Genomic DNA, 15007 nt, shown 5'->3' with positions numbered 1-15007 from the left:
AGCTATTCTGTTTACCCCAAGATAATTAGTTACCTGCACAAGTTTGTGGGCTTTCTCAAATTCTTCCTGGTCTTGTGCAATCATAGCTGCTGCTTCAGCTGAAAACCAAAAAGAACATTTATTAAAATAACACTTAAGTTATTAAAGTGCTGTCATTACTACTTTGCATCATTAAGCTAAATTTTGAGGGACAGACATTGCAATATTTAATTCTACATCTGAGACAGTTTGAGATCCACTAGGAGTTATTCCATCCCATTATAGTGAGAAAAGTTCATATGAAACTTGTTTTAAAAGAGTACTCCCTGGATCTTTACTAGCCAAAATAAAAGTAGCATTAAGCTAACTTAGTGGTTAATAAAGAAAGTCTCTTATAGCCTTAACTCCAAACCAAATCATAACTCTTCATAAGTTATACTACCCATACTAGCTAAAATTGAACATCATATAGCTACTTCCAAAAAAACTTTTACTATATTTAGTTTTGAAAATGTCATCAAGGTGGTACCTATGAATTGGAGCAAAACACGACTGGTTTGTACCAATTCACTAAATACCTGTGTAAACTAACAGACCAAATAAATCAATACTTCTTTTAAATTATTTTCACAATTAGCATTTACAGAACAATGAACACCTAAAGAATCTTCACCAAAACAGTGTGAAAAACTGATCAAGAGATACTGCTCTACCATCTTATTCCAATGTTCACATATCAGCAAGCCCATCAAAAACTTATAAAATACGTGAGCTTGTACACGCAGCATCCCTAGTCATAGAAGACACAGGGCAAATGGAGGAATAAGTCAAGAATGGACACAAACTTGTAAAGTGAATACAACTATTGTCCATAAAATTACTTAGAGAGAGTCACAATACATACTCTGAGGAAAGAAACAAAACTGGAATATATCTTTATTGAGCAATCCAACTGCATTTCGTAAAGGCAACCTAACACTATCATGGACACATTGTTATATCCAGTGGGACACTAAGTCAGCTACCAGTTCTTACTTAATCCTCTGTACACAGTTCTCTGAAGACTTTCTGGAAGGCCAAACTCTGTCAAGTGAGCCATCCTGCCCTATTCTATACAAGAATACACTGTGTGCACAGTTTGCTGACAAAAACATGTCACAAATGAGACTCGGAGGCATCAAATGTAACATTTCCTTTCTGTCCCTACAGATAAAATCTCTTCACCATCAAGATTCATACCTGAGCACTGCAAACAGGCAGGCAAACTAGCAGCCAGAAAAACACTAACCACGTTGAATCTTTAAGTGCAAGTCTTCTAGGGAAGTTTCTACCGAATTGGATTACATATGCCTATTCCAGCAGAAAACCACAAGTGTTGAAAAACATTATTTCAACTAACCAATCCTTTTTGATCACTCACTCAAAGTAAACAGTTCTAGACAGCAACATATACAGAATTCTCTTTGAAAGAAAGAGCCACCTTGAGTGGACCGTGGACATCTTTAGAATACATTAGCCCATCCATATGCCAACTTCAGAAAGGACTGACTAGAAGTACTGTTGCACACACTGCCTGAATCTGTCCCATAAGACAGATGACCAGATGACATTCTGTTGCTAAGGAACTGATATGTCTACAGCACCACGTGCATATTATCCAAGCCTGTATGACAAACTTACAGACTCTCACGGAGATCAGTCTGAGATAGCTTAAGGAAAATAAACAACTTTTTAAGTACACAGAGGTTCAGAAAGCCTAGAATTTATTAGGAGTCCCATAAAGCCCCTCAGTAAGTTCCAACGTTTTTCAGTACCATTTTTCAGCATCAAGACATTGCCAAGGCGTTCACAAAAAAAAAATCACCAACTAGTAAATTCAGCAGCTCTTCTCACATTCTAGTTGATTTTGTAGTAGTTTCTTGTTTACAATTATTTCCTGTCTTATAACCATCACACAGTACAAAATTACAATTGATTCCTCTTGTTGAAAGAAAGGATAACAGTAATTAATGTCCAACAGAAAAATTGGAGAAATGACAGCTATAGGAGTTGCTTTTGTATACTATCATATAATAGGTACCAGTGACATGTTAGAATGCTTTTTGAAAGAAAACAAGAGACACTTCATGGAAAGAGTAGGAAACATGGAAAGAAGCTATCAACTATAACTAATAATAATACCATTATTGGTTACTATCAGCAGCAGCTTTCAAATAATATGTAGTATCTAAACCTAGAAGCATTGCAACAGCAAATAATGATATGCTGAAGTAAAAAAAAAAAAAAAAAAGGAAGAAAGTTTACTTAATACTATTACAGGCATCAACAACTAACCAAAAAGGAAAAAGATTACATACATCCAGTGATGAACTGCTCATTTATTTTATCATCTTCAGACAGATTTAAATCTTGTTCTTCATCAAATGAAGTATAATATGCAAGATCAGTCACCCATTTGCCCTCTTCATTTTGATAGACGATGCTGTGTGGTATATCACCTGAAAGATACAGCAAATGCTACCTGTTGATTAAAGTAAAAAGGAGTATGGCGAAGTCTTTTATTTTTAGATTAAGGAGTTCACTTGCCAGAAGCCAGCAACAAATTAAAAAAAGGTAGCTCAAGCTGCTGCAACTGCAAGCTGAAACTAGTTTCATCATCAAACAAAACAACAGTTAAGTGCAATATACAACAGTCAGTATTTTTTAAAACAAAAACAAGTCCAAATTTATTCATGATACATTGTTTTTTATTACCAACTTGCAAAACTAAAGAAAAATGCGTAGCTTACAATTTTATTTCTTCTTCCATGCAACAGAGTCTGGTCACAATTGTATTGATTGGTTTTATCTAAAGCAACCTACCTCTGTCTGATGTAGCTAAACTTATGTTCTCACAGCTGTCTGCAGTTGGAGACAGGTAAGCATCAGGAAGACCAACTTCACATTCAGTTGCATCTGTCTGAGGTGCATCTGCACTAAGAAGAACTTTAGGAGTGGTGTAGTGCCCCAAAACTCCTCCTGCTGCGTGTAGTACTTCTACATCAGAAGCAGCAGCCTGACACTCAGTGGACTGTATGTCTTGCTTTGGAAGGACATCTGAGACATCAGCTTTATGGTTGTCCACTTGCTGAAGATATAGTGAATCTAACTGCAGCTCAGCAGCAGTGCAGGAATCCAGCACATCTCCAGTAGTTACAGAATTCTTAAACAATAATAATTTGAAAAGTGTCAGAAGTACAGTTGTTAACTGTTTGTATGCTAACAGTCCCAGGTACAAAACAGTCCAAGTTAACCGTTTAAAAAATATATCTAAAAACAAAGTTGTGTTGAGCTAACTGCTGCTCAAAGGCAGACCACAAGCCAGACAGTTGCTGCTCTACACCTACCTTTCACACGCTGACCAGTTATTTGAGACTTATTTACACTCTCCTGGAAAAACTAAGTCTCTGGGATGCCATACACTTAATAAAACCTTGGACGTTGCTATCCAAGATAATAAACCAGTGATCTAAAAGATTTTATAAACTAGTTGCATGATAGAAAAGAGTTGGGTTGCTAGTTCAACTTCAATAAAGTTTTCAAATGCAGTGCCTTCTTTTACTACAGTCTTACTTATATGATAAGCAGAAATTTAAATGACCATTTCATACCAGTTGCTTTACTGCTCTGGGCAGCACTTCTCTTTGCACAGAACATGCAGTTATGTCTTGATTTTGTGAATCTTCATCACTAGCATTTCCAGAGTCTACTCCTGTCACAGCCTGGAAAGTGTCAGGAACCAGAATGTTCTCCTTAAAAAAAACAAACAAAAAAACCAAACAGGTATACCAAAGAAAAAAAAAAGTTAATACTACAGTTGGTTTTACAATATAAAAAAATTCTCTAGTAAAGGGATTATCATGCTTTGTTTGCTCATGTGCCACTGCCAGAGGCACCTCTAGCTGTTACCACCACCATCAAGGACAACAGTTCCTGGTTATGCCAATCCACACATCTGCCTCCAAGGGTATACGCAGCAAGAAGATGGAGGATCTCTTGTTATTCCTACTACATCTTTTCACTCCCTTTAACAAGGGCATCATGCTTCTACTCTTCTGGTTGACCCACTGCTGAATGAGGACTCCAAATACAGCTCAATCTGTGGTAGCTACCCCACTGCCTATCTACAGTGGCAGTGAAGCAGGAACATCTTATACAAATAGAGAAGACAGAGAGCAGAACTGTGTTATTCTCACTCTTCAACCAACCACCTATCACCTTCTTCACGTCCAGCCATAGACCAGCAACTGGCAGCCTATGCAGACTGCTTTTACAGGGTTAACGTATTACTTCCCACAGACTGGAAACTCTTATGTCAGTTGGGAAATTTCTGAAATTTTGAAAGCTACAGTTCATTTAACTGTTTAAATCAATCACACTTTCCCATTCTGGTGAAGCATGCAACTGCCAATATCACATCCATGGCTGCAAAGCCAAGAAAATGGAAAGGCAGTTAATCCCCAGCAATCTGCCTGTAATGGAGCTAACTGCTACTCAAAGGCAGACCACAAGCCAGCCAGTTGCTGCTCTATCCTTACCTTCTACACACTGACAAGATACATACTTATTCTCCTAGAAAAACAAGTCTTTATGATGCTACACACTTAATGAACTTTGGACATCACTCTCCAAGATAACCAGTGATTAAAAAGATTTTATAAACTAATTGCATAATAGAAGTGCCAGCATGTTACCTTAATAGTTACAGAAACAAAAAATAAACCAGAATCAATTACATTTAAAACTGTAACTCTAGTTAAGAATTGCAACAAGTTAAACTACTAAAAGTAGTTTTGTCACAGAACCATCAGATTAAAATTAAACCATTCCTATACAATAGGCCCATCTCCTAAGTATTTCAAGCAAGTTACAAGCGAGATCAAAAGATGGCCTTAGTTTTGGTTTAGCTGACCAGATTGCAGGGACTGGAAGGGACAGGATAAAGCAAGAGTTTTATGGGTACTAGCTTTTTTATGGAGATTTTACTTTCATCAAAAATTCTTTGCCTTCAGAAGATGGTAATCGAAATGAAAATCATGCCATCACAAGACAACAGTAACTGTAGAGGCTTCTGCTTAGTTACCAGTGATACAATATCCCTTAGTGGACTTGAGAGGATCCCAAACACTTATCTACAAATATTTTACTATCTCTGACACTAAAAACCACCACTAAGAAGCTGAGAGGGGAAGCAAGGTGCAGAAGAAACATCCACACCTTATACCAAAATTCAAGAGAATGCCTGAGGTGCATACATAAGTTCAGACCAGCATAAACAATCCAAAACTCTAAAAGCAATTTTTACTTTTGTAATAAGGATTAAGAAATGCAATATTGAATAATTCAGTAGCAAAAGTCCATCTCCAGGAAATAATAGTGATGCTGTATTTATTACAGGATTTCTCTGAGGACAAGTATAAATCATCCCAGAGAAGTACAGAATTCCAGTCTTAGGAGGTTGGGGTTTAGGTTTTTTTTCCCCCTCTTTGCAAGATCAAGTATAACAGAACTGACTGCACAAAGTTCTCTACCAGAGCTGTTTATCAGGACAAAGAAGGCGGCTATGCACAAAACAGAGGACTATGAGGAGCAGGGTTAGAAAAAAGGTGTGAAACCTGGAGACCCGAATAAAGGAGACACCATAATAGGAAACTCTTCAGCTTTGCTGCAGGCTTTCCTGACTAATGCCTCTTGGGACAGCCAGCTACTTACCCAATTCCACCTTATCTCATAAACAGCAAGACCTTCTGTAACAAGCAGATGAATCAGCTGATAGCTCTGCACTATAAGGAAGAGAAATACAAGAAAAGAAATACAAAAATAGCTACCTAGCTTCTCTACTTTTCTTTTTTTTTTCCCCAGGAAAAACCTTGCGGAGGGAACAGAAAGTCAGAAGCTCACTCAAACAGCTCTGTTTCTAATTCAGAGCTGTATTTGCTACCTTTAAATTTAAAAATAATCCTTTGCTGTATAGGATCCCTGTTGAACAATATTTCGGTTTGACAAGAAAGAAATGAAACCTAGTTTACCATGGCAAAGAACTCTCAAGGATGCTAACACGTTTAAGTGCCACTGGGCATGCTAAACTTAAACCTACTTGAATTAAGCCATTTTCAGAAAGCTTCAGTGCTGTACAGCGTTCTGAGAGATTTTGGACATCGGTGTCTCCTCTTGTCATTTCTGGTTGTATCAGCTGCTCAAAATAGGCTTCTAGTTGGTTATCAAAGAACTCTTCATCATCAATATCATCATCTATTGAAAGAGAAGAAAATATCCTATTCATCCTTCACGGACATTTTATATCACCTGACACTATCGAGGCAACTCCATAATTTTTGATACATCAAGTCTCACAAAAACACTCACATAGTCAGAGCAGAATTATCCTGTTTTTCCCTTAAAATAATTGGGTCACAGAAACATGTAAGTGTCTTACTCCATGACTAATGATATACGGCAAAACAAGAAGACTATAAGCTAGTATTTTAACTCCCAGGCTATCAAGTGACTCATCTTCCTTCACATGATCTACACACCACCACATTCCAACTAGCAAATTGTATACATACTCATAAATTAAAAATATGTAACATTTTTCAAACTTCACAGAAAGTGAATGAAGCATAATTCTTTATTTCAATGGCAAAAAATATAAGTGCTCTTACTAAGAGCAGTACTATTCCCACCTGCCAAGTGAGAAATTTTCCAAGACATAATTTTCATTGGGGGGGGGGGGCTGGTTTTTTTAATTTGTGGGGGCTGGAGGGTCAGAAGAGTTGTTTTTAAAAGACCCAAACATCAGTCAGCTTTTTAGGGCACGGTTAAATGAACTCTTAAAACCACTATAAAACATATTTCAAGAAGCCTTGACTACTTTCATGTCCAGGAAACAGTATGCTGTTTCCGTTTTCCCTTATAAAAAAACCCAATATACTCAAACAGGCCTTGCATTTATAAACTCACAACTATATTTTGTTTTCCATATAATTAAAGAAATGTTCATTTTCAAGTTGTTGGTGACAGTTTAAGAATTCTCCATCAATTTTGCCTTTGGAGTATATTTCAATTCTTCAAAACAAAAACGTAATTGTGAAGAATCTTCTCAGTATTTCCTTCCACCAAAGAGGTCACACAATGACAAGAGTGTTCTAATCTCATTTACCTATGTCGATTTCTTTTTTGTGAAACTAAAATAATAATCTGCTATTTTACAAATAATGAGAAAGGAGATTAACTTATTTTTACCTCAGATACCAGAGACTTCCTCCTTATTTTTAGAAATACTCAGCTGCCAAATTTATACTGAACAGAGAATTGCATGATAAAAATTAGTACACTGCACACTGACCAGGAAAAATAAAAATATCAGTTAGCTTCACCAGTAATGGAACCCTAAATAGGCAAGTATTTCCAGCTAACAACTACCAACTCCTTAGGAGGGCAGTTAAAATTAATTCCATCCCATTGGGTGGAAGAAAACAGTATTTTTACTCAGCTAAGTATTAACTTCATTTTTGTATGCTTAACATACAAGTGAAGCTATGCAACAAGAAAGAACAAGATGACTTCAAAAGACAGTCATGACATCTGTAGGTGTCATGGGAGAAATCCAGTAACCCTACTTGAATGCAGGGCTGCTTGATCGCAAGACAGCAGTAAACCTATTATCACTCTGCCTTCCTCGGCTTTGGTGCATCTGAGGACAGGCCCTGTCATCCTTCAAGTTATCTGCAAATTCAACTGCATTAATACAGAAAAGCATGTTTGTCCTCCAGCAGCAGCCACTCAAAAGGCACAGAAATTTCAAAATTTTTGTTTAGTTATACAGAACTCAAGCTCTTATTTTTATCCCTTCAGGTGAACTAGACTTCTGACTTGGGTGTCACCCTGGATGTGACGCATCTGAAGAGAGTTGAACTGAAACTCAAGTAAAAGTTAATTCTAACTGCATGTACACTTTCCTCATCATAAAAGTTTATCTCTATTAATCTAAACTGAAACTGTAGCCAGGGTTACCCTTTATTAAACGATAGCCCACATTTCTAGCCGTATTTTTGATTCACAGTAACTGAGGACTTTAATTTTTTTAGATTAAACTTCCAATTGTGATTTTCTCTGAGATCCCATAGCCACCTACCAGTTCAGCCAGACCCAGTACACCCTACTACAATTTTAAAACAGTTTCCCGAAGAACACAGTTTTCTTTGATATTCCTAATACCAGTTTTTGATCAAGTGTAATCCTATATTAAATACTTCAGTAGAACAACACCTTTCTTCTCAAGTATGCAATAACACTGTGTAAGAATTCTAGGACTCAACTACTCAGCGTTATAAATACACCTACCAGTGGAATCTTCTTCTGAGCTTGCAAGAGATGAGAGTTTCTCATTTTCCAAAAAACTTGAAAGACTATTGCTAAGGTGTTCACTTGAGATTGCACCTTCTATCAGCTTTTCAGAAGGTTCAGATGGACCAATCTGTGAAAAGCATCCATACAGAAATATTTCTAGGAGTTACAAGCTACTGTACAATTCACTTAATAATAAAAAACTCCCCCTCTTTTTTTTTGCCCTACTTATCCCAGCAAACATTCCAGTTCCAATGGACTTTGCCTGCTAGCTTCCAGCATGGATACATGCAAGAAATACAAGGATCATAAAGGGGAGAGAAAAAATATCTGAATGACAGCAAACAAAAAACCTCAAAAGTAAAATACTGAACCACTGCATTAAAGAGTTTACACATGAAAAAATTGTCCCCTCGTTCATTAAGCTGCAATCCCTACTTAAAAGTACAAAGACAACTCTCAGAGGTTTCCTATGCTGCTAAAAGTGCTTCTTCAGGATTCACACACCCAGACCAACCCTTTGACAATTTCTTCAAATGAGCATACTAAATTAGTTATAAAGTGGTATTTAATCTGAATCTAGCTAACTGTAAATATTGTATCTTCGATATACCTAAATGATTTTTAAAAATAACACGATATAATGTCTGGCTTACATTATTTGTGATAAACAAATCATCTTTGACAGACTGCAAAAAAGTCAACATTCAGAAAGTAAAAAATTTGAAAGTGACTTGTATTATGGTTTTCATATGACAGCCTGTGACCCTTCAACTGCAACTCACTGACCACTGTGGCCCCTAGAAAAATCAAGTGAAAGAAAATTAAATTAATTTAGTAAATACCAGCTGACACATTAAGGAGTACATACTGGACAGCATCTGGGCACAGCCAGAGGAATATTTTCTAAAAGGGCCACAAGATCTCCCATTCCTGTCTGCCTTGTATCTCTGCGCCTATATTTTCCAGCTTCTTTAACATAGCACATAAAAACAGCTGAAGCACAGCCCTACCTGTCAATAACGGCAGTTATTTGCTAGCTTTGGGATACAGACACACACAAAAAAAAAAAAAAAAAAAACAAAAAAAAACAGAGGCAGCAGGAAGATTGTGTTCTTACAAATGTTGCACTTTTTAACATTGAGGACACTGAAGAAGTCATCTGAACTAATATTCCTCAAAGTAATTAAAAGCACAGGGGCAAGTTCAATCAGGTTGATATTGTCTACTTCAATTTCCAAAAGCATTCCAAAAAGTTTCTCAAAAGGCTTTTCACTAAGCTAAGCTTAAATTGGGATAAAATGCAAGGTCCTTACATTGATAACTACAAAAAAGCAGAGGCTAGAAGTAAACAATAATTTTCACAATTGAGAAAGATTAGGTAGACTCAGGCTCCCATAGTACTAATTCTGTTAAGTATTTGCAAAATGTAGGCAAAGTGAGGCACTACACATTCGGCATGTGTTCAACACTGTTACAAACTTAAAGGATACACTACATAAGACAATAAAAAAAGCTCAACTCCCACCCTCCTCTTCTCGCTGAATTAAGTCTACTACAAGATTAGTATTAGAAAACTTTTAATTGCACTGTATTTATAAAAGTTTTCACCTTGTTATTCTTACTGTCTGGAAGAAAACATATTCCAGTTGACAAATCTGAAAAAAAGAATGTGGTGTAATCAGTATTTTATTATGTTCTTATGTTATACTACTAAATGCTAACTATTCTATAAGATAGTAGGACTAAGACTCTTGAAGGTTTTGGCATACACCATAAAAATAACCCTGAAACGTACACGTTATCACAACATCAAGGCGTACATGTACTTATAACAACGATCTAACTTATCTAGGAGTACGTAAAAAGGCAGGGAGGGCTTCATCACAGCTAGAACTGTAAAAGTTATGAAAGACAACTACTGCCTTAAGGATTTCTATAAAGCAGTGCAAAAAAGGAGTCCCAGGCTGCGCTAGTAGGAGGAACAAGTGCTGCATTCCACTGTTGCATTTCACCTACTGGGCCAACTCTTTTTTGGATCACTCGTAATCAGCTTCCACTTGTCTTTGTTTGGTATCCACCCATAATCCAATTCCAAGTCCCACAAGACAGAGAACATTATAGATATGTCCATACCGATTTTAGCAAAAAAGGTTCCTAATTCTTAAGTAATAGATGGGAATAAAAGGCAATTTGCAGACTAGAATCCTATACCTTGAATAAACAAGTTAAAACCCATTCTTGAAATACTGTCAGGCACTAATCAAGTCCAAACACTGGGAAGTTTCAGTTTTCCAAAGCAATATGATTTTTGTTGCCATTGTTACTGCCACTTCCTCAACAGTACAATAATAAGACTGAAGTAAACACTTCACTGTTACAAGTGTGTTTTATAAGGGCCCATTTATTACAAACCATAGCACTTCCTAATTGACCATCTTCTCTATTAATCTATTAATACCTCACAAACCTATGCAAATATTCAGATAAAGCTTGGAAAATGGTAATGACTAGAAGTATATATATTTACTAAGTACAGTTACTAAATTTTAAGGAACGAGCAGAATTTAATCACAGGACTGGCATTAGCAAAAAATCAATCAAGTTTAACATCAATAGCCACAGTTTTAAAGTAAGTTACAGAGTATTATTTTGCTTTGACTACTCTATTCATATTTTTAAAAAAACATAGGTTTCACAGCAAGCAGCTGCAGTTAAAGATCAGCTATTACAGGTTGGAATAGAGCAAGAAAAGAGACAATAGTCAAAATATAACCTTGTAGACTTACACCTACTGAATGAGAAGGGGTAGAAAACAACTTACATACACTTTTTCCACCAGCAATTTCAGTTCCTGAAATTAATTCAGATTCCTAATACTACCATAGCTATGGTATTTTATAGCAAACATTATTTTTTACCAGGTTCCTGTCCAGCTTTGTTCTTTGGGGAGGAATCTAAGAACACAATGTCAACCACAAGCTTTCTCTCTTTTCAAGTCTGTTCAAAGAGATTCTTTTTCAAAACCCATTTACACTACGCCATAAAATAGTGAAAGGATCAAGAAAATACATCTATAGCATAAAAAGCAAATTGCACTCAGAATAAGTATAGAATTTTTTCAAATTTTAATACCTTCCAATCGTTCAAGTGGCAATACCTCAAGTAAGGTATCTTGACTGCGACTTGAATGTTCAATGACATTCTGATCTTGCTCTCCACATACTGAGGGGGATTCTTTCAAACTAACAGGAGTTGGCTGAGGTTCTTTAACTTGTGTAGCAACTTCCCTAGAAAGAGAATTATTTCAATTAAAAAAAAAAAAATCACTCACTGAGATATATAGATCAACATTAGTATGCAACATCTCTCTATATAAAGATTGGACAAATTCTCCCAGTTTTAATGCCTTCATCTCTAGCAAGTCAGTTATTGCCATTAACATAGATTCTACAGACCTATTCCCTGTCATTCTCAATAAAGGAATAAATATCAAGATTACAAGGACTTTGGTTTCACAATCTGAAGTGTGAAACAAATAGTGAAATTTAATGTAACATATGCCTCTCTACTTTTTTCTGTTTGCTCTCCTCTTCTTCATTTCTGAAACAAGAGGGAAAAGTATAAGGGGAAAAGAGGTTATTCCAGTCAAGTTCTGTGATCCATTTTGGAGCAAGTCAAACCCTAAACACGATTTTCCTAAATCCACAATATCAGCGTTCCTTTTGTCACATTAAATTAGGGACTAAATAAAGAATGTGAATTACTGAAATTCCACATAGTTCTGTTAAATAACAGCTTTTAGAATTCTGCAGGAATGTTGTTTTTCAATTCTAGTTTCATAGGACTTCCACAGAAGCAGGTAAGATAATCATGTAAGACTTCTAAAATTTCCACATCGAGTGAACTGAACCAATCTTTCGCTTTACTATTTTAGATATATAAATGAAACTAACATTTGAGAGTCTAAAATGCAATTATTCCCTGTTTGGCATTTTCTTTTTACTTGAGTACAATCAAGACACTGACTCCCTCTCTTAAATTCTTTGTTTTTATAGGGACGTGCTGCCTATAGTAAAATTTTGTCGGTGAGAAAGACACACACTGCAGTTTCTATCACAACAATAGGAACAAATTTGACTTTGGTTAGAATAACCTATGAGACAGCTTCCAACACTTAGTAATGCTCTCTAAATCACTTTGTTAACACTAGTTATTTGCTAAGAAAAAGAAATCACTGAGGGTACAAGGAAGCTAAATTTAATAGAATTTTATTTTCTTTTCTGCATACAAACTGCATGATACTTACTTGGAACAGATTTAAATCTGTGCAAACTATTATTTACACACATGACATGAACCAGAAACATGAGCTTAATTCTAGATGATGTAATGTAAACTAAGTAAACACAAGCCAGATTCAAATAAGTCAATTATATAATCACACTTAGGAAATTTTTAATTAGTGTGGCAACAAAACAAAACATCATAGTTTAAAAGAAAAAAAATATTTCTAAAGATACATTCCTGTCACGTACACGAAGCCCAATTAGTCAGCTGAACAGCAGAACACTGTTCACATAGGGCTGTAGAGGCTAAGTGGTAGCACTGCGCAGGATGCTTCCACACAGCCTGCCACTGTCCCTCTTCGGAAAACACTGAGGAGCCGTTTCAGCATGAAAAGCTGCCCAGGCTGCCAAACGCTGTAAGCTAACAGGCTAATGCACAGCTGAGCTCTCCAGTTACTGCCATCAAAAGGCCAGCAGCAGAAGCCACTGCTGAGGTGGGCAAATCAATTCTGAAGTATCCCATAATTAGCTCATAGTATATACAAATCTACATATTACATACTAGTATCTGCATTTTAGGGCAGTATTAGATTTTAACTATCTCACTTACATGTCATCATGAAAGCTGAGGGCAAATCTCCCCACTGGCTCAGGATCTGACTGACTGCTGTGAGAAGATCCTGATGGAGGTACATGTTGCCCTTCTAAATAGGATGCACAGGTATCAGAAAGCCTGTAAAGGTGGGGAAGAAAAACACACAACAGAATCATTCTAACCTCTCCCATTATCCAAACTGGGGAAAAAAAAAAAAATCACATTGATAATCATTCATCTCCTATAAATTCATTTATTTGCATATTTTAACACTTTCTAGCTAATCTGTATTTACAGGTATACACATGTACCCAGAATGATGCTCTCCTTCAGTTCTTCAGAGAAATGCCACACTACCATTTTTAGTGGCTAATGCTGTCCTATCTGGAACACACATTTCTGGAAAGACAGGAGTATAAAAGTCCGATCTTATTTCTTGTTAAGTCACAGGACAGCCGCTAGTGAGCAAAGGCTTCTAGTTGTTACTCTTTGCTCTACTCCTTGCCAAACAAACCATTATAATGTGTTAGATTTTAATTCGTATCCGTAACACTAGTTCTAGCACTACCATTTCTAAAATGAGCCAGATTCAGGTTAAGTTAAATGAACAGTAATAAAGTTAAGAACACACATTTTTAAAAAATTATTATTCTCTTTATGACTTCAAATGTGAGTATACTAAGCTGAAGAGTCAAGTTAAAACAAACTTGATTGCTATCAGCCTAAGAACTGAACTACTCTTTTAAAAGGTAATTTTACTAAAAGTATTATATGAGTTATGAATTTAATGCAGATTTTTCACAGCTAATATAACCTATCCTATGTTTGCTGATTAGTATGTTGTTTAGAAAATATTTCATCATCTACCAAATAATCTGTCAAAATAATTTTTCCTCTCCAAAGTTAAATGTTTCAAACCAGTAAACTGTTTTTTTACATTAAGTGGTATTAACTGATAGTCTCACCTGTTGTCACAGCCCGTTGTACTCCTGGCAACAGTGGAAGCTGCAACAGGTAAGCCAGGGTTTGAGGAAATAGTGACATTTTCAAAAGTTACACTAGCACTATTACTTAATGAATTGCCCAAGAAGCTTGGAAATGTCTCATCTGCAATATTTCTGAAGTCTTCCATCATCCTGCACGAATTGTTTAAAATAGCGTTCTGCTTGGCAACACGATCAGCCCCGGTCCAGCAGCATCTGAAAGTAGGAACAAAACATCTATACAGTTACAAAAGTCAAGATAACGCTATCAAAAACGTTACATATACCTCTCAGCCAATATTCTTTGCCAATCACCGCACTTTATGCACAAACGTGCTTAAAGATTATTTCCAGTCCTCTTCCCCCAAGGCTTTTTGGGGACCAGAGATTTTTAAAGCCTTCCTGGACTTTCTAAAAAGAGCAGCACTAGTTGTACGAGTACCGACGCTGCGAGACGCGCCAACCTATATTTAGGCTGTAAAGCTGCTTGGACCGAGGCAGCCTTCCTCCATTTCCCCAGCAGCGAGCACCTGGGGAGCTACAAACTCCGCGACGCCCTCGTCTCGGGTCACTACTTAGCAGGCTGCAGGCCAGCGCGGCCGATCTCAACACGGAGGCCCAGGCCTCACCCCTCCCCCTCAGCACCCGGTCCGCGCAGGCCGGCACGGGGAGCGGCGCGGAGCCCACGACCCCTTTTCCCCAAGCGGGACGAAATCGGTCCTGCCCTTGCCGGAGCTGCCGCGGCCAACACCGAGGGGCGCGTCCCGGCCGCC

The 15007-nt window shown here is 37.0% G+C and overlaps 1 protein-coding gene across 1 annotated transcript in view; it reads right to left on the bottom strand.

The window, feature by feature from the left end:
• Positions 1–15007, bottom strand: part of CEP192 (centrosomal protein 192) — an 88440-nt gene that overhangs the window by 53583 nt on the left and 19850 nt on the right. The window contains exons 11-20 of the mRNA XM_074897472.1: positions 14217–14450; positions 13267–13389; positions 11503–11657; positions 9979–10025; positions 8365–8497; positions 6116–6270; positions 3630–3770; positions 2842–3181; positions 2337–2477; positions 34–98 (exon numbers count right to left, since the gene is read on the bottom strand). Of these exons, the coding sequence (XP_074753573.1) occupies positions 34–98; positions 2337–2477; positions 2842–3181; positions 3630–3770; positions 6116–6270; positions 8365–8497; positions 9979–10025; positions 11503–11657; positions 13267–13389; positions 14217–14450 (1534 nt within the window). The remainder of the gene's footprint in view (positions 1–33; positions 99–2336; positions 2478–2841; positions 3182–3629; positions 3771–6115; positions 6271–8364; positions 8498–9978; positions 10026–11502; positions 11658–13266; positions 13390–14216; positions 14451–15007) is intronic.

Source organism: Athene noctua, chromosome 2 (genome assembly GCF_965140245.1).
Source record: "Athene noctua chromosome 2, bAthNoc1.hap1.1, whole genome shotgun sequence".
Classification (NCBI taxonomy): domain Eukaryota; kingdom Metazoa; phylum Chordata; class Aves; order Strigiformes; family Strigidae; genus Athene; species Athene noctua.
The sequence above is the reverse complement of the archived record's forward strand: the minus strand, read 5'-3'. Positions and strand labels throughout refer to the sequence as shown.